This window comes from Cupressus sempervirens, chromosome 7, assembly GCF_028749045.1.
Source record: "Cupressus sempervirens isolate cs-2001-9-10 chromosome 7, ASM2874904v1, whole genome shotgun sequence".
In the NCBI taxonomy this organism is placed as follows: Eukaryota; Viridiplantae; Streptophyta; class Pinopsida; order Cupressales; family Cupressaceae; genus Cupressus; species Cupressus sempervirens.
In genome coordinates, this window is record NC_143124.1 from 1,240,528 (window position 1) to 1,261,435 (window position 20,908).

Below are 20,908 nucleotides of genomic sequence, written 5' to 3' on the forward strand. Positions count from 1 at the left end.
GTCTGCACCGTACTCCGTTCCGTCAGACTTGATCGTTCCAATTTTGACGGTGACATTATCGCTTGTCGTGCTTCCACACGCCACATGTTTTGGGCTTTTCTTTGTGGTAGGAAGGGACCCCACTTCGATTGCAACGCTCGGACTATTTCTCTCCACCATTTTCATTAAGTGTTGCCAAATTTTTCCATTGTTCAAGTTTAATCAATTTATGCTTTTCTAAACACTCATTTTATTTGAACTATAATATATCTATATATTCAGTTTAATCAATTTCATTTCAATATCTTATAATTCTCTTGTTGATCAATCTCTCAAGCTTCCATAACATCATAGTCATGATTTTTTCTCTTTAGATGTGATGTGCATTTTGGTTGATGTTAATATTTGGGAGTTACATGACTCACTATTAACTCCAACATGGTAGAAGAGTACCAAATATGTAGCTTCCTATCCAATTTCTAAGAGATCAACACAAATGTGGGATGAGAACTTTTACTCAATGTATTTTTAAGAGATAATTTTTTTTAGGTTTTTCCCATAGTCACAATTTTTTTGAAATGAATTAGATTTTGCAAATAGTTGGAAGATCTAGTCAAATATATTGTTGGAATAGCACAACAAAGTCATATTTTCTTATAACTTGAAATTAGCAAACTTGATGTTTGAAATCTAAACTTATAGCCATTAGATTGAGATTAGAGGGTTAAGTTTTGTTGATTCACTTTGTTCCGTGAAATGTTGCTCAGAGAAGGGTTTTTCATCCCTAGGTAACATAGAAGGCCACTTCTTTGAAGGCTTTGAAAATAAAAAGTCAGGTAACTTTAAAGTATGAATAACCTTCAAAGATGCTCAAAAGATACTTCTAGAAAAGTTGGTTGTGAAGATGCGACCTAGACATAAGGAAATAAAGTGTTATATGCCTAGTGCAAAAAGTGCAAGAATGAAGTGCGCAAGTCATCAAAGGATCACTCCCTAGGATGCAATTCTAAATAGAAGTAAAATGGGCTTACGAAAAAGCTATGTTTCTCTCTCTTCCCCACATATGTTAAGTTATTGAGTATTCATGCATTCTGGATTCTGAAAAGGGCACTTCCCTCAGAACTAAAAGCACTTATTTTGTAAAGTGATTTCTAGTAATAGGAATTTACTCCAAGTAAAGTAATAAAGTTCTGGGAAGATGAGCTTTTATGTGAAAGTGAACGAAAAGTTTAAATAGTCGTTGATCATGGAATTAAATGCAAATCCTACCATTATAATTGTTGGCCAAACTTAATTTAGTTCATGTAGTACAAATGTTCGAATTCCTATACCTATTTCATTAGAATTGCCTGAAATTAATTTCTTTAAGTATATTAAAATAACTATTTATTGAGAACTGTATCCTATGCAATCATAGCGAATGGAAATCAAAGATGTGAGTTATCATAAGTTAATAAGCTTGGAGAGTGAATTGAAGAATCTTACAAACACACAATTCAAATTTTATGATTTGGGTGATCTTCATAAAAGACTGAATTCTCAATCTATTCACCCAATCACACAGAAGTTAAAAGATAGCAGATTGGTAGAAGCAACTAGTTTTCCAATGGTAGTACATGCACCAGAGCTTGTGAGGGAATGTATTAAGAGATATGACCTAGAAACAATGCAGATTTTGTTCCCCGACCAATCCATCCTCATCTCACTCGGCAAGGCTTTGATGCAGTCTACATTTGGCATACCCATGAAAGAAGAGTACTGTGATATTGACTTTAGCTCTTCTACGTCAATGTTCAATGAAAAGAAGAATCTAAAATGGGAGGACATGCAGAGAACATGGTTCCAAACTCCCCGCTCGAAGAAGAGCAAGATGCCCAAGACTCTTTTCAGGACCAATTTAAAGACGGAGATCATGGATGTCCTCGCCTTGCTACTCAGACTAAAGGGTAAGGAGGAAATTCTAGAGTTTATTAAGCACCATTTCTTCCTGGTGCAAGCTATATGTGTTGAGGGTATGTAGATTGACTGGGTGCAAATCATCTATCATGAACTTGCCTCATGGTTGAGTTTGGCCAAGGTATTCAAGCAGTTCTATATGTTGTCTTAGATTATCTATGCCTTAGCTACACACCACTTATGGCCCGACCTTCCCAACATCTAGAATTATGATGAGAATACAAAGGTGTAAGAATTTACCCAAACCTCCAGTTGTAGAGATGTTATGAGAAGTACGTGACAGTAAATGATGCCTTCATAATGAGGTTGTGTCAGGAATTACAAGGATACCCTAAAAAGAGATTCTCACTAGAGGCAATTTTGGATATCAATCAATTTGGGTAATAATCATCCAATTTCTAAGTTTCTCATACCTGCTGGTAGGTGCCTTTAATGGTTTTCCCAAAAGATTCCCAAGTACCTAGAGGACAAGGAGGTTCTTATAGAATTATGTCGACAAATTCTTGAAGTGAACAACTTGTGTTCAAATGTGAAGAAGATTGTCATGATCCCCTTCCCCATAGTGGTTGAACCCTACTCCTGTGCTTCTAGATCCAATGCTTAGAATCTAGTAAAGAGTTTTGAGAGAAAAATCAAACTAGTAGACTATGAGGTAATAAGGCCTCAATATGATCCAGTGAACTTCGTTAGGGACCACTTGAAGTTGGGATATGCCTATAGACATATTCCAAACATCAAAAATTACTAAGCATGATGTCTTCACGAGTACCAGACTTAGGATAAGTTTTGGTCCCAATTGACTATTGGTGAGATTGCATTGTATAATAATTCTATTGATGTTTTTGACCTTGCAGATGATGGCTCCTACATGCGTCCCTCATCTTAAGAGAAGATCAAAGGCACTCCTATTGTGTTTACCCTACCCACAAGCCCTATTGTTGACACCATGGAAGTCCTCATGCACATAATCATCAAGAGGACAAAAAAGTGGGTAGAGTGGACCTGAGAAAGGAAGAAGAGGATGGGGAGCACTAGTTCAATGGGTGGAGTATCTTCCGGAGCTGCCCAATCCAATGTAGCAACAACCACTACCTTCAACATTTGTGGGCCTAGCTCAATCAATTGGGTAAGGTGCAGATGAGCCTCCAGATAAAAATGTGTCAATTACTCCTACATGTGGAGATGGCTCTCTCTTAGATACAAAAAAAATTGGGGACAAAGAAGGGGAAAAGGACAAGGAGAAGGAGAAAGAACAAGAAATTTTTTTGGTTGTGCCTCCCTCCCCTATTCAAGTGATCAACCTGGATGGTGACACTAATCCCATGGACGACCAAGAGCAGGACAAATCATAGCAAGGGGACACCTTGGCCCTCTTAGTGACTAAGGTTTTTTCCTTCCTTGCTACTTCTCAAGGCAAGAAAATGCCACCAACTACTAGGAATTTGTTTGATCCTACTGCCCTATAGTCCGCTATCAATGTGCTCTCTATTGAGTCATGTCTCAAGGAGACCATTGATAGGGAGAAGAGAAGGTATAAAGAATCTGTGCCATCAAAAGATTTCATTACATAGGCTACCTCTTCTTAGCCAACCTCTAAGAAAATGAAGAAGCAAAGATCAATTGTAGCATTGGCTACCGATCCATCTACTGGCCACATGCTAGTAGAGATTGCAGAGCCATAAAAGGAGGATATATTCCATGAGCTTTCCATGGACAATTTCTAGATCAAAATAGTGGATATTGGTATCCCTATTCATGACTCCATGGCGAACAAATGGAAGTCCACTAATGAGAAAATTGAAGATAGGCTAGAAGAGATGAGAGTGGAAAAGGAGGTCCTAAAGGCTTCAAATAGAGAGTTGATGGAATTCATCAAATCTACACTTGGGAATACATCATCCAACCAATTTGACCCGAATGTAGAGGAGAAAAAGAATCTACTCATAAAGCTACAACAAGAGAGAAAATTTGGGCAAATTGGTTGTGTGTGGGTAGACCAGATGAAGGCACAAGGTCCCCTACTAATTGAAAATTTGGAAAATCTAGTATTAGATGCTCATAAGCTTCTGGAAGCAAATTCCAATCATCAAACCACCATACAAAAATCAGCAATTGGGCTGACAGAGCAATTGGCCCTATTGCAAGAAGAGATCAACATGAAGACTAATATTGCTATCTCTCATGGGATCCTGAAGCCAGGCCAAGAGTCATTGTTTCATAAGAAAAAATCTCTAGAGTTTATTGTAGAAAGCTTTGTTCATTCTGTAGGTGAGCTTAAGGATGTGCAAGGTCACTGAGAAACTTTTTGAATATTGTAAGACACTGCATATGGAGTCATATGTATTTGGAAATGGTAAGTTGGTCAATGTCAAGCACATGAAAGGAAAGTTCCTTGCATTTGTTGATGAGGTCGCTAACCCAAAAAATTCTAGATGTATAAAATCTAAGTGATTTCATCTGTTGAGTCGATCATAAGGAGCGCATCAGAAAAGTTCCAGTCCAAGGTTGCCAGAATAGATGAGTTAACATAAATGCATGACTACTAGATGATTCGAGCTAACAATATCATCATCTTAAGTGTTGAGGACTTGGACAAAGTAATTGATGCTATGAAAGCCTACATAGCTAAAGCAATTACTCTTAAAAAGACATGATCATGTTTGTCATTCTTCCAGACTGCTATCTTTTGCTCTCCCTCTTTCTTTTTGTATCCATTTATGGAATTTTGGCAATCTCTGTAACAAACAATGATTTAGGCTTGTCCTATTTTTAGCGTATTCTGTTTAGAGATGGTCTACGATGCAATCATCTATCGTAGCTAGCCATTTTGAGAAGGCCTATATATGTATTTTTTTGAGAAGTTAATAAGATTTTTAAAAAATTACTTTTGGGCAAACCCCTATAGCTAGGACTACTGTGTGTGACTTTGAGTCCAATTTTAATTTTTTTGTTCATTTAGTTGTAGTGTAGTATTCGGAGTGAACTATCTTTTTTTGACAGTTGAGTGAATGCTAACGAACTTGGTTTTATATCTTTCATTCAATACATTGTATGCCTTACTTTCTTCAGCATAAGTTTTCTTTGTTCTTTCTTCTATATCTCGTAGTTCATATGTGAACTATATTTCATTGTATAAGGAGGTTGGAAATTGGTTGATGGAGTGGCTGAGATATAGACAATCTGGGTATTGTCAAAATATCAGTTAAATTTTGTAATCTGGAAATTACCCATTCTGTCATCTTTTCCTTTCTCTCTTACTATTGTACTCGGTTATGCATGTTTCCATTTCTTACACTGAAGTCAGAATATGTTGCATTTAGTGAGTTAGTCCCAAATTTACTCTCGCGTAGGTTGTTTAAAGTGTCGAGCAATCTAACTGTTTCGAGTAGGGGAAAGAGTGTAGTTGTCCATTAAAATAGATAATGAAATAGTCATCTTGAAAAAAATTTAGAAGAGGCCTAGCTCTTAAGTCTCTCCACACAACCTACCAAGCCAAACAATTTTTAAAAATATTTTTAGAAGAAAGAAATAATGAGGTTACTCAATAAGCCACCTAAGGGTGGTAAAACTCAAGATCAAAAAATAGGATGAATAACTCATCAATATCTTACATTTATTCTTATAGATCAAGACACTTGAGCTAGATCTAGGTAATAAGAAATATATTCACAAAAACCCAAGGAAAGGAATATATATCTAAGATGATGATCATATGTAAACTCATTCGTTATTACAAAAAATGATCAAATCTAAGTGAAAATCAAGGCCCCATTTGCATTAGTATCAGGAAGGAGGATTGTATACCTCCCTTACACCCATCCTACAATATAGCAACCTTGAACTAATTAGAAGGGATACCCTACTTTCAAAATTCAAACCAACCAAGTGACATATTTGACACTCATAATTGAATGAAGAAAATCCAATTTGATCTTTAAATTTAAAAACTATCCCACCTCGTTATTCGCTCTTTCTTATGTATGAATAATTGGGAGTGGTGTTTGAAGTGAAATCAACAAAGAAAGCTCTACATGTTTGGGGGAATTATTCATTCAACACACACCCCATTTTAGGAATGTAGTTTTATTATTTGAAGGAGCCTTTAGATCACATAATCACGACACCATGTTTCAATGGCCTCCTAGCCTCCCAAGTTTAAGGGAGTACAAATCACCTTGCATATCAAGATGTATATTTTAATGAGAATTTAAGAACTTCCACCATTTTATTTAGTAGTTACTTGAATTTGTTTAAAATTTTTGGAGGTTGTTGTCTTGGATTAGTACTATATGATTCCTAAGGCCTCAACTCATTATTTTGTGTAACTCATTCTTGAGTTTTTCACTCTCGTTGACATAAATAAAATAACTAAAATAGGTAATTGATAATTCCTACTTGTTAATAAAGATATGAATGAATGAAGAACGATTTTATCACATGACACAAGTAAGTCCCATGCTCCTAGCTATCATGAATAATGTATCCCAAATTAGTTGTGTGCATTTTTCTTACAATCCCTCAATAAAGATACACAAGAGGAGATCCCAAAAAAATCCCAATAAAATATTACAAAGAGGTTCTTGGGCACTTAAAAAATATATTAGGTGATTATTAATAGTAGACAAAAAGAAATAACAATAATGGGGGACTAGTGACACAAGGAAACATGAAGAACATTTTATTTGTGTCAAATAGTTTGTAAAGAAATCTAGATGCTAGTAACGGAGAAGAAAAAAATATAATTATGTAACTTAGCAATGATTTTTCCCAAAGAATCATAATGTTAATTCCATATAAGAATCATTACGTTAATGTCATGTGTTTTCCCCTAGATAAGGTTAAATGAGAACCTATACATTGATCATCATTACCCATCCCAAAGACCTTAAGCATACTATCTTAATGGATGCAATGTATTCAATAAAAGAGAGGGAAATAATATGTACCAATTATAAAATACAAGGATGAGACCTATACCAACAGAAAGCTCTTAGAAGTTTTAAATTTCTAATCAAATTTTATATCACAAAATCCAATACCCAATTCGAAAGACAATTTTAAAAAGGCTAAAGTTAGTTAATACAAATGACCCTCCTAATTTATTTTTATAAATTCAACTCATATTACATGCAAAAGGAAAGGGATATCCATAAAACAAATTTATGTCAACAACAAGTCCAAGAAACTAATCATAAATTCCAACTAGTAGAATGTGTAATTTGGTAAAAGGAATAAACTTCAAGTTACAAGAAAATATGACCTTGTTGTGCTATTCCAACAATATATTTGACTAGATCTTCCAACTATTTGCAAAATCTAATTCATTTCAAAAAAATGGTGACTATGGGAAAAACCTTAAAAAATTATCTCTTAAAAATACATTGAGTAAAAGTTCTCATCCCACATTCGTGTTGATCTCTTAGAAATTGGATAGGAAGCTACATATTTGGTACTCTTCTACCATGTTGGAGTTAATAGTGAGTCATGTAACTCCCAAATATTACCATCAACTAAAATGCACATCACATCTAAAGAGAAAAAAACATGACTATGATGTTATGCAAGCTTGAGAGGTTGATCAACAAGAGAATTATAAGATATTGAAATGAATTTAAATAACTTAAATGAAATTGATTAAACTGAATATATAGATATATTATAGTTCAAATAAAATGAGTGTTTAGAAAAGCATAAATTGATTAAAATTGAACAATGGAAAAATCTGGCAACACTTAATGAAAATGGTGGAGAGAAATAGTCTGAGCGTTGCAATCGAAGTGGGGTCCCTTCCTACCACAAAGAAAAGCTCAAAACATGTGGCATGTGGAAGCACGGCAAGCGATAATGTCACCGTCAGAACTGGAACGATCAAGTCTGACGGAACGGAGTACGGTGCAGACCGGAGTACGATGCAGACATAGGCGGCAGGGCATCCAGCAAAACTGACGTGCCGAGTCACGGAGGTAATGGCACTGGCTAAATAGCCGGTGCAAATATTCGGCTATTTAGCCAGTGCCGCATTGTTTCAACAATGAAAGTAAATCATTTTCATATTAGCCATCAAATTTTGCCTCTTAAACCTTCCTCGAAAAATGTGTCACTAACACATTTCAATCTCATCCTTAAATTTTGTCAGTAGTGAATCTTATAACAAACTTCATCTATAACCTCGAAATCATAACAATTTCGAGCTCACCAATTTTATTCAGTTGAACTTAGCATTTAATGTTTTCATCCATACTTGGTAAATATTGAATGCGTCGATGATAACTAACTCGGTTATTACTCACTCGGTATACACAAGACTACTCGATGTATACAGAAATTCTTCAATTACTAACCACATTAACTTGTTTAATTCAAATCTCTTCTTCATAGAATAATGTAACATTCTCAAGTCAACAATATAAAGTCATAGACTCACCAATAAGTTACCCAGTGTATACCTTATTCTTATCTGTCATATCTATCTTTTCCTTATCTAGATGTCTCATTTCTTCACCATTTCTTCCTTCTTCGGATATTCAAATGTTTGTAACTATCATGATAAGTATAGTCAAAACTAGTTGACATCAATGACAACATATTGATTGATTTAATCATCTTACAAAATCACTTTAGTAGTTGGGTGAACCCACAATAGTGGGTTACACTTTTTTTCTTGAATGAACACCGAACTCTACATTTTGGGAAAAACTTTCAGATTCAGATGCATATTTTCGTTGAACCATTAGAAATCGAAGGATGAAGTAAATTAGAATATTTTAGGATTTTTTGTCTAGATTCTAAATTTTATTTTACTTTATTTTGTTTTGTTTTGGACTTTATTTGAATATTTTTTTCTTTATCCGACAAAAACTAGTATGGTGCTGAAAACGTCATTTTCAAATAATAACGTTTTCATAGAGCATAACTTTTTGTAAAATAGATATAAATGTGATTCTTTCGAATTTAGTTTTGTAACATCCATATGTAGGGCATGGAATTGGTTTGACGATATTATCATGATTATTGCATATTTTATTAACATTTGAAGTCGACTAAACCATAATTTTGGCATTCCTTAACTACATAGCTTATAACTTGTTTTGTATTTATCGAATTTCAAGTTTTATTTTTTGATAGAAAGTAGACTTGGAGATGGAGGACATTGTTATTTTTCAAAAAAAAAATTCCTTTTTTACTATTTTTCATTGAACGTCAAACTCAGAGGTTTATATTTGATAAAAGACATCCATTCGATTAACGTCAAAAACTATACACCTAATAAATTCAAAAATAGTTGAATCTATAATCGTTATAAAGCTAGTTCTGAGTACTTGTGCTATGCAAAAGGACGTCTCCTTATTGTTCCATTTGATCCTTGTGCTTGAGCTCCGAAGCCATGAAATTCTCAGAATTTCATCAAAGTTTAGAAATAGGACCTCATCAGGTACTTTCGGTAGAAATTACTTTTATATCGAAAGTACTTTTGATCGAAAGTACCTAGTTTTGATAGAAAGTACTTTCTATCGAAAGTACTTTACATAAAACAATGAAAATTACCCATTCTCGAGATTTTTTTATATAAATTACTTTCAATATAAAAAGTACTTTCTATCGAAAGTAATTAAGTAAATTTGCGCTCTCATGATTTTTAGGATGAATTCCTTCCTCCAAAAAATTGTAACCCACTATTGTGGGTTCACCTAGCTTGGTGATATCTAATTACTGTACCTTCAGTTCATCAAGATATTTAATCAGTTGTAGTTCATCAATCTCTCCCTTTGGCAATGATGGCAACACAAGCAATATGAAATATGCCATACGCGTACCAAACATTAGTTCTACAACTATATAGGTAAATGTTGTAGCTCGGTAAAGCTCTCCCTAGCTTGATATTTAATACGTTTAATCACTACATTACATCTCAACAACATTACATGCAGACTCTACCTATGGATTTGATCTTCTTCAACTCGCAGATTCTTTCTCCCTTCAGTGGATAAATATTTCAATCTTTGTCCCTTTCCATGTTCCCATCAACAGATATTTCATAGCACTCTCTCTCGAACATAGTTCTCTCTCCCTTTGACAACAATGCCAAAGGAAATAAACAACTCTTCAACAACCAAGTTATTCTCTGTTGCTCGGTCTAGATCAAGTACCTTCATGTACTCATATACAATCCCTGTTCCAACTTCTACAATCTTTCACAACCTTAGAAATCCTAAAGTGTGAGCTATGTGCATCAACATGAATGATTTTTTGATAAGATGTAGGTTGATGCAACCTCCTGATTACCTCAATGACCAATAGACAAGGGACGGACTCCTAGCCTAGTCCTCAAGTACTCAAAAGTATCTTTCAGTAAGGGCTTGGTAAAAATGTCACCAAGTTATTCCTTAGACTTTACAAATTCCAGTTTGACTTGCTTCTTCTATACTTGTTCCCTCAAATAGTGATATTTAATAGATATAAGCTTTGTTTTTTAGTGCATCACCAGAGTCTTTGAAATGTTTATAGCACTGGTGTTGTCACAATAAATAATCACTGGATCAATGATCACCTCATTCATTCCTTCCAACACTTGCTTAATCCAAGCAATATTTGAACAATTAGCAATAATAGCAGCATACTCTACTTCAGCAGTAGACTGAGAAATGCAAGCTTGTTTCTTTCTTATCCATGTTACAAGCTTTTCTCCTAAAAAGAATGCTCCCCTAGTTGTGCTCTTCTACTCATCAATGTTTTCAACCCAATCTGCATCAGTGTAAACTTGGACTTCAAATTTGCCTTCCTTTGTGTACCATAAACCATAGTCTTTAGTCTTCTTCAAGTATCTTTGAATTTCCATTTGTAACCTAAAGACCTATAAGCACACTTAAATGGAAGTTGCATAGTCAGTGATGTTAGGGGTCCCCCCAAAGTTCGTGCGATCTTCAGCAGACACCCAAAACAAGCCTACCCGGCATCCACAGGGATACGAGCTTATGATCCTTCTCAGTGGATAGGGATTACCTAGGGCTTAACCTTTACATTTCCATTTCCCAGAGCCATCTTTCCTATAAGGGCTTTTATTCCTACCTTTAAAACCTAAGGGCTTATCCTTTACAGAGATTGCATATTCTTGAAGAAATAAACCGGATCTACCAAATAGCTTCCCTTATATATTACTAAAACATGATATATTTATTCAAACAAGATTACATACTCATAAGGAGAACATATGGACTAATATAACATAACAGAGGCATTTGCCTTAAGGGCAAAGCCTTCTAGCCAGAAAACATACTTGTTTTCGCTATTCCACTTGATATTTGCAAAGTCGAACTTCCTAGAGCTTCAATCGCTTCTTCAAGTTGCAGAGCAATTTGATAAGTCTTATGAGCTTACAAATTCAAATGCATTGAATGAGGAGAGACTTGCTCTTTTATAGCTAAACAAGGGACCGCGGATTTCAAAACAATTGAAGTCCGAAGAGACAGCACAACAAGCGCACTAACAAGTGGGGACACCACCGACGCTAAAAGCAAGCGCACTCAGAAAAGAGATTTGATCTTATCGAAAAGATAAGCGCCTTAAAGCAAGAGGCCTACTCTGTCGAATCCTTTTGAGAGGGGACCACACACAGAAAGCAAAGACAACACAACAACCACTAGAGTCTTGGGGACCACCAAGAATCATTACATTCATCCTTTTTCAGATAGTGGAGGAGTAACCACATGGGTGACATACATGTCATTCCATTGCATTGTTGATATTTGCTTCACCGATGGAGTCGAAGCTGTCACAGCTAGAATGTCCTTCGTGCTTTTGCTGCGCTGGATCATCACCTTTGAGTAAGTCTGAATCATCTGTGTCCATGTCAAGAGGGACACCACACCATGCTTTTCCAATAGCATGTGTTCTGCTACGTTGGATCCAATTTATACCACATTTAGGTATATCAATTACATGCTGACCAACAAAAACTATGTCTTCAGGAACATGTTCTGGAACTGGAGTAATTTCAGTGTGGAAATTAGGAGCATATTCTTTATGTAGACTGGCCATTTTTGGAGAGTGACCATCAGCATAAGTCTTGGAAGACTTTCCTTCAAATTCATTAGAATCCTGTTCTAACAATTCTCTAGTATAACCATGAATCATGAGAGTGTTTTCATACTTAGCTTCTTCTAAGTCTTTTTGATAATCTTCAGCTTCCTTATGGCATTCTTCACAGAGTGGTGGAGGAGGATATTTAGAATAATCATCAATTCCACAAGTATGCCGGAGATGAATTTCTTGAAATCCTTCAGGTGTTTCACTGGGAAGGACTGCTTCAAGTTCTGCTTGTATTCCTTCTAAAGTTTCAGGACGAACCCATGTTTCATCATCTATAATGAATGAACCATATTCAGGGGCTAGAAAGAAACTTTTACATGCTTCTGACATTTTGACAGAGGTGCCATCAAAATGCTTTATATTTCTGAAGAGATGACATGCCATGAGTGTAGGAACCCATTCAGAGCAAATAATCATTCTATTAGCAGAAGCTAATAGGTGATTTGAATTAGAATCTGTTTCAATAAGGCCTTTGATTTTAATGAGCATATGAGCACGGATAAAGGCAAGGGTTTTCTCAGGAAGGTTGAAAACAGGGTAAGAAGCAGGGCGCTGATCTTGCATGAATTTGATATAATGGTAAGCAAGGTAAAAGTTGACTTCACCATTATCAATCATCCATTCAGGAGGTGCTGAGAATATTTTTAGGCGAGTAATAGTGCATCCATGGATGTTCATAAAATCTCCACAAAAGGCTTTAAAGGTATCTCGTATGATTTGAGGGAAACCTTCTAGGTCAATTGAGTTTCTGATAAACAGATTCCTGATGAATCCATTTTCAAACAACCATAATTTTATGGCTTGAGGACAGGAGGGTTGAACATCACACCAGTAATGTCCAGGGAATAAACCTTTCACAACCTGCACATGTTTAACAATGTCTTTTCTCAAGTTGTTAGTACGAATATTATTATAAAATGCTTGCCAATCAGTTAAAGTCATAGCCTCAACTGGGACTTCAGTGCTTTGGGGATCCAAAGGCTGAGATTGAGGTATAACAATTCCTAAAGGTGAGAGGCTAGGATCCTCTGCTAAGTACTTACTAAGTACTTTTAGAGATGTTATCATATGCATATTATCCCTTTTGAGAAATCAGCATAGATATTATTAAGAAGCTGGAGCTTCTCATAACCCATCCTAGTAAGGCGAGTTTTAAACACATTCTATTTCTATCATCTTTCAGAATGTAGCATTTGCTTCCAAAAAATCCTAAAATAACTTACATTCGGTGTGTAGTTAAACTATAACTCATAAGGTATCTTATTTGTGTCTTTCTTGAGTTGAACTCGGTTCAAGGTGTATACAGTAGTACTAACAGCTTCTCTCCAATACATTTGTGCAACATTCTTTTCAATCATCAATGTTTTGGCACAATCAACAATAGATCAGTTCCTCCTTTCAACAATTCCATTTTGTTGTGGTGTCCTTAGTGCAAAAACCTACCTTTTGATTCCATGCTCAAAGAAAAAGTTAGTGAATTCATCATAAATAATTTCACCTCCTCTATAAGATCTTAAGCATTTAAGGTCTTTTCCAGTTTCCTTTTCAATTTTAGCTTTATACCACTTAAATAATTTGAAAGCGTCAAATTTTTCTTTTAGAAACATAACTCTCATCATCCTAGAGTAGTCATCAACAAATAAAATGAAATATTTGTCACCATAATAACTCTATGTTCTCATAGGACCACATAAGTCGATATGTACCAACTCCAAAATTCTTTTAGTTTAATAGTCTTTGCTCTTAAAACTAGATTTTATCATTTTTCCTTTCTGACATTGATTGCACATAACATGATCAAGCTTAGTTAGACTCGATAACCCTCTAACTCTTCTCTTTTTACTGATCTTAACCATGTTATCAAAGTTCACATGACACAATCTCTTATGCCACAACAATGCATCTTTAGTTTTTGCCAACAATCAAGAAGTATCAACATTGTCAAGATAGAATAAATTACCTTTTGATTGTCCTCCAGTACCAACCAACTCTCCAGTTCCATCGTAGATTTTCACCTTCTTACTTTCAAATTCAACTCAGTGACCTAAATTATTCAATTGTGCAACACTCAACAAATTATAGTTAAGTCTTTTTACCCAATATGCATTATCACATCTAATCCTATCATTCAATAAGATTGATCCTTTTCCTTTCACTAAGCAAGGTGTATCATTTCCCATTTTGATTAAGCCTCTATTGTAGTGTTCAAGGTATTCAAATTTATCTTCATCACTAGTCATGTGATGTGTACAACCGCTATCAATAATCCATGTATCATTTTTACTAACCTTAGATATGAGTGTTGTTTCTACATACCTTTCCTCTTCTTCTGAATCTTCTTTCATTGCAACAAATAGTACCTCAGTATCTTCATCAGTGTCGGTGTCGGTATTGTCTTCTTCATCTTCAACAAGATAACATGTCTTCTTGCCCTTGTCTTTGTAATATCAGTTGTTTCTTCTATCAAATTTTCAGTTTCCTCTGTTATTTATTCTTCCAAACTTTCCATCACCAGATCTGTTATTATCTTACTCTTTCTTGTTAGGACATCTAGTAGCAATATGACCAATTTCCTTACAGTTAAAACATGCTAAAGGTAACTTTCCTTTATATCTTCCTTTACCTTTCTAAAGTCTTCTAACCATAAGTGCTTCAAGCTCATACGACTCATCCTCAGTATCACTATCACTTTCATTTCTTATGTTATGTTTACTGTTAGAGTCACTAATCTTTATTGAAGACATATAAGCAAACTCAACACTCGATATAAGTCTATTGTCAAAATTGTTCAGCTCAAAAGTAGTTAGCTTACCGATTAGACAATCAAGTGTAAGAACATTACTCAGTACAAATCTCATTTCATGAATAGCTAAGATTCTAATAGCATAGACAAGTAACAAAGTTCTCAGTATTTTACTTATAACATTGTCATCATCAATCATACCTCATGCTCCTCGAATAGTATTGACTAACTCTTTGATTCGGTTGGATTATTGTTTGATATTCTCACCTTCCTTCATCGTCATGTCATCAAATCTTCCTCTAAGACTTTCAGCTCTAGCTCTTTTCATATTTGCATCACCACTATGAACTAGTGCAAGTTTGTCCCATATTTCTTTTAAAGTAGAGCATTACTTAACATCTTTGAATTCAACATCAGATGGAGCAACAACAATCTCTATCATTGTCAAGTTGTGTTCATGTCTGTCTCTCAACTGATCAACTGTCAAAGGTCCAATATTCGGTTGAATGTAGCCATTGTCTAGTAATGTTAAGGCATAATCTCCAATACCTGATATGTGCAGCCTCATCCCACTTTGCCATATTGTGAAGTTGTCCTTGTTCAGCTTAGGTACCTCTCTTTTATACATCTTGCAATCTTTTGGCCCAAGTCCTTGAAACTTCCTCCAAGCAACCAATACACTTTGATACCAATTATTAGAATAACTGATTCACCCCCCACCCTGCCACCCCCCCTTCCACCCCCACCCCTCGTCTTAGTTATTCTAACATTAGCAATGAGGTAACTACTCAACCCTATGCACTTTAAGATTAAGGTAATAACAATATTATAATTGTATTGAACCTATTTAATTTAGTGTCTCCGAATATTTTTAAGGATTGAAACATGTTACAATGATGAGAAAGACTACACCCTTGGTCTCCTTGGTGTTGCCAACATAGCGATGGTTCGTGGCATTGTAAATAATAGCCTCTCCTGTCTTTAACCAGTGGTATTAGAGCTTGGTCATAGGTTTGAACCCCGCGCTTATGTTGGGGGGATTTTTACAATGGAGAGAAAGACTGATTATTTCCTTGGTCTCCTTGGTGTTGCTAATGTAGAGGTAGTTCATGACATAGTTTAATGACCTTCTATGTATTCTATAAATCTAGTTGTTGTATCAAGCATTAATAGGTCAATCTTTTGCTGCAAAAAAAACTGCTAGTTATAACAAAACCAAGACAAGCACATCCCAATCAATAATTAGAAAATTTGATGTCACTTGTTATGAATTGTGGTAACTTAAATTTATTAGATGAGAGGCCTCAATAGATATATGTAATAAGGAAAGAATTAAACCTATAGGAATGTTGGATCAAGACTAGATAAATCTTGATTAAAAATAATTCTCAAGAAACTATCAAGTTGTATCTATTTGACTCTATCCTCTCAAATATTTTTGAGGAAACTCCTATCCATAGTTTGTTGATAATAATATGAAAAACATATATCAAACCAAGAGTATAGTAAACAAATTTATTTTCATAAGAAAATTATATCCATTGATAATGAAGTAAGAAATATTGATAGATAGGCACTTAAATTATTTTAATATAATTTTGAGTTAGCTAGAAAGTATTGGTGCTAATCTTGCTAAGTATGATAGAAATATTATTCGACTTTGGTCTTTGATTGAATCATGGGAAAAACTAATGATTTCTATTAATAAGTGGTATTGTAGATAATATTGTATTGTTGTCATTTTCCTTGAAAAAGTATATGAGAATGAAGTATTACATAGATGAGGGTTCCAAGAATACACGACATGTTTAGTAAGCAACTAAGGAAACACCGTTACAATAAGGGGAAATAATAAATTTAAAGATGAATCCAAATTAAAAGGATGATTACTTACCCTTAGAAAGAGAAAACTAAATTGTTAGAATTACAAGAAGTAGAGCCATTTGTAGACGAAATATACAAATGGAAATTTCTATTTTATTTTGGATAATTCAACCATTGAAAATACCTCTAATGATGACATCTAATATAAATGTAATTTTTATTTTTCTGACATTACTACTAATAAATTATGGCTTACTCATTAGGTGCTTCATACCATATGAAACCTAAAAAAGAAAGGTGATCTTAGTAAAACAGAATGATGGAGGTGAGGTGTTCCTTTATAACAACTTGCATGATATTATTCATAAAGAGAGGTAAAAAGTTATGACACTTGGCCGTGGTTTTCTTTCTACATCTCATGGGACAAAACTAATGGTTATAACAGATCAAAATGGAAGGGCTAATAGTAAAAACCAACCAAACAATAACAAATAATCCCTTAGAATTAATGACCCTAAGAGTTTTTCGCCTGCATCTACAGGTGGATTTGTGATCCAATTATCATAACATGTCTCATCCTTTCTCAACCCTAAACCACTTGACCGTGTCAACAACAAATATATTCTTGTGAAATGTTGTGAACACGTGTTGAATTTTTTTTCTACACCTAATGTTACTAAGCCAAGAGTACAAACACATTAGGTGTGTGTCGAGGAAAAATAGTTTAGTATTGTTTAAGAATTGAAGTCTCTTTGACCTTTTTGGGCTATAACAATCTAATAAAATGTCTTAACAGACCTATGAGGAAAAAATATTTTAAATTTTGATAGAGTATTTATCAAAATTTGTCACAACTACAAATATTATTTTCTCTTATAGGCAGAATTAGAGTTAAAATACAATAGCCTATGTCAAATTTTCTCAACTTTGTATTTTTATTGAAAACTCAGAAAATTTTAAAAGATATTATTTATTATAATGATTAGAGATGTGTGATTTTATTTATTAAGATTCACTAATACATTTTTTTGTCTTAATATTTTTATCTAATTTTGATCTAGTTTTTTATTTATAAACACAAACTTGTTTTACAAATTATGATAGATATTTTTTTCTTTCCTATACGTTTTAATTTAATATATTTTAGATATTATATATTGTTTGTAATCTTAGGTAAATGACAACTACATAAGAATACACAAGGCAACACATCTCAACTTCTTTACAAAACCACTTACATTATTTGAAATCGACTATAAAAGGTGGGACTATTGGAAAGCCAATGCAATAAGATATAGTGGGACTACTCGAAAGCTAATGCAATAAGATATAGTAGGACCTGTGATTTTTTCATTTAAGACAAGTGAAATAGAAAATTGGCTATATTAGCATCAAAAGTGCCTTGACAAGATAAATTATTGATATTTAATAATTAAATTAAAAATTAAAATATAAGGAACTTATACCTATATAATCATTTCCTTTCCTACAAAATAAAGCTTCCATTATAGGAACAATCAAATAGTACAACATTAAGGGTCTTCAAGATATGTTATTGTAGTTAGACCTTAAATTCACCTAAGATGCAAATAATACAATCCTACCATGAATTTTGATAAATATTCCATCAAAATTTGACACTTTTTTGTTCTTATGGTTCTTAAGAGACTAGTGAATGTCATTATAGCTGAAAGTTATTAGAAGACCTTGGTAATAAAAAGAGGCTTCTACTAGCATTCTCTTTCCCATACTAACACACCTTCACACCCTCATCGACTCCCACAAGACATGAAAAGTAAATAATAGCTCTTTGAATACTTGCACTAAACAAAACATGACTTCGTGAAAGAATGAAAGAATGAATTTATTGCTTCTGCAATAAAATAAAATCTCTCCAAATTTTAATAATATAATGAATAGTAAAGAATAAAAGGCTCTATTTTAATTATTACAAATACTAATATATAAAATTTAAGTCTATAAGTCCGATCAAAAAAAATTTAAGTCTAAGTGAAAGAATTCTAAACAAGTGAAAAATGTTTAAAAGGTATTTTACGACTGAGAAACGGGTAAACGAAACGAACGTCACTTTCAAAATGCGATAGAAGCAAGAGTATTATTGTACTTACTTTGTATTGTTGATGGTGCGGCCGAAACAACATGAAACTTGTTGGAGTGCCTCTTTCCACCGCTGAAGCACTTGTGGAGCGTATTGACCCTTCTTTTCGTACTCACGGAAGGCATCTGCATATGCTCCTTTTCCTCCATCAGCCCATCTTAAAACGGAAGGCTCAACATAATGGAAGATGGGGATAATGGTCTTGCCGCTTTTGACCATAAATTCCAGTTCAGTCAAACACCAGGGGGATTGTGCATAATGCTCAGAAAAAATGGCAATATAAATTGAAGCACTAGCCATGCCTTCTTCTAAAGCTTTATGCAATAAATCCCCAAGTTCCAACTCATCTTTATCCAAAAACACTTTCAGTCCCCTGTCATTTAGAGAATTGTAGATTTTGGTGGCCAGAGTGTGTTTTGTATCTTTTCCACAATGATTTATGAAAATATCGAAGGGGACGTGTTTGGTTCCAGATGAGGATGCAACAAAAGTAGAAGCAGATGGTATTATTGTATCAAAAGCACCACCGGCTGCCATTTGATACAAATTGAAACAAAGAAGAATGCTTCACAGCGAAGGGTTGAGAAAAATGCTTCAAGAAAGGTTGAGGGTTATCTATAAATTAACGGGATAAGAACAAAGGAAACAAATAAAGCTGTCTTGAAAGAGCTAAAATGCTGTAAAGAATGGTGAGACGAAGAACAAACGGAGTTGAATAAAGAAGAAAGAAGTGTGAAAAAAGAGTGGCGGAGAATGAGTGGATAATAGCTGTGCAGGAAAAGGACAGGTAACGAGTGGCGAACCATCATTCTGTGACCTGTCCCTTTCACTGACTAAGCCCACTAAACCATATTCTGAAAGGCCGTACATGTTTTAAAATTAAATTTTATATCTGTAGGTTTTTTCTGTACGGACGAAGACGCGTGGAAAGAGGGAGGCGATAGTGGACAAACAACTTTTTCCATCTTTCACCGACTTTGCCCGCTAAAGCACGTGAAAGTCAGTCTTTGTCCCCAAGCATCTTTTTTAAATCTATTTCACCAAATTTGTCCACTAGGTAAAAACATGTTCATAACTTCATTGCATATTAATAACGAAGAAAGAACCGAGAAAAAGAGAATGAGTGGATGAAGCATCACTCTGTCTCTTTCACTGACTAAGCCCACTAAACAATGTTTTTTTTATTAAATTTATATCTTTAGATTTTCTGTACGGACGAAGACGCGTGGAAAGAGGGACGCGATAGTGGACAAACAACTTTTTCCATCTTTCAACGACTTTGCCCGCTAAAGCACGTGAAAGTCCGCAGACGGTATTTTATAAAGTTTTTATTCCATGCCTTCAAAGAAGAAAACAGTAGAATTGGATGTACGAATGGAAGTGAGGGGTTGTTGACGATTTGAAAGCCCTCCTCAAAAGTCGCAACTTTCACTTTCACAAGTCAGTCTTTGTCCCCTCACTATCATTACAACAAACAATAGCAGTTTGTTTGTAAAGTGTTGCATAATCACTAAAAATCAAGGAATATTTTGGTATTTTTTGTTAGCCTATTTATAATTTTGTCTTTTAATAAAGAGTTAATGGCATTTTAATTTTTAGATGTTTTTTTTTTTTCAATAAAAGTGGGCAAGCTGTTATATATTTTTTATTTATAAACTGATTCGATGATTCAATTGGCAAGAACCAAAGAAGAAAATCCAGAATCCTTGTTAGTTACATATATAAAAGCAAATAAGTTAAAGAAGTTACATATGAACAAAAATACATCTAATAACATACAAGCACGCAATGGCCAAAAGCAATGCAACACAACTAAAAAGTAGTGGATCCATCAAATATATATCAATTCAAAACACACCCTCTACAAGAAGACCACAATCTGAACTCTGCAACTCAAAAACATGAAAGCCCAAATTGTGATACAAAGGCAAATATAGGATTCAAATTGATACTTGATCAAAATAAAAAATGAATCCTCAGAATTTGGCAAGCACCAAAAAGCATTCCACTAACATCACAAAACACACCCCAGCAGAGAACAGGTCAACGTAACAAACCACAAAATTGAAACACAAACCCACTCAATCTTCCATAGCTGTCGGTTCTGAAAATTGAACTTGAGGACAAGCTCATGGTGACCCCCAAGGATTATTTTATTTTATTTCTAATCTTATTTGATTTTGGAATTGTATTTTTCAGTT

The 20,908-nt window shown here is 34.4% G+C and overlaps 1 protein-coding gene across 3 annotated transcripts in view; it reads right to left on the reverse strand.

Annotated features, from left to right (window-relative positions):
- Nucleotides 1-19,436, reverse strand: part of LOC149545103 (uncharacterized) — a 55,416-nt gene extending 35,980 nt beyond the window's left edge. For all 3 annotated transcript variants that reach the window (XR_016353527.1, XR_016353526.1, XM_089790509.1), the window contains exon 1: nucleotides 18,718-19,436. Coding sequence is in view for 1 of the 3 variants with exons in the window: in XM_089790509.1 (XP_089646635.1) it covers nucleotides 18,718-19,244 (527 nt within the window). In the remaining 2 variants the exon portion in view is untranslated. The remainder of the gene's footprint in view (nucleotides 1-18,717) is intronic.
- Nucleotides 19,437-20,908: the final 1,472 nt, after the last annotated feature.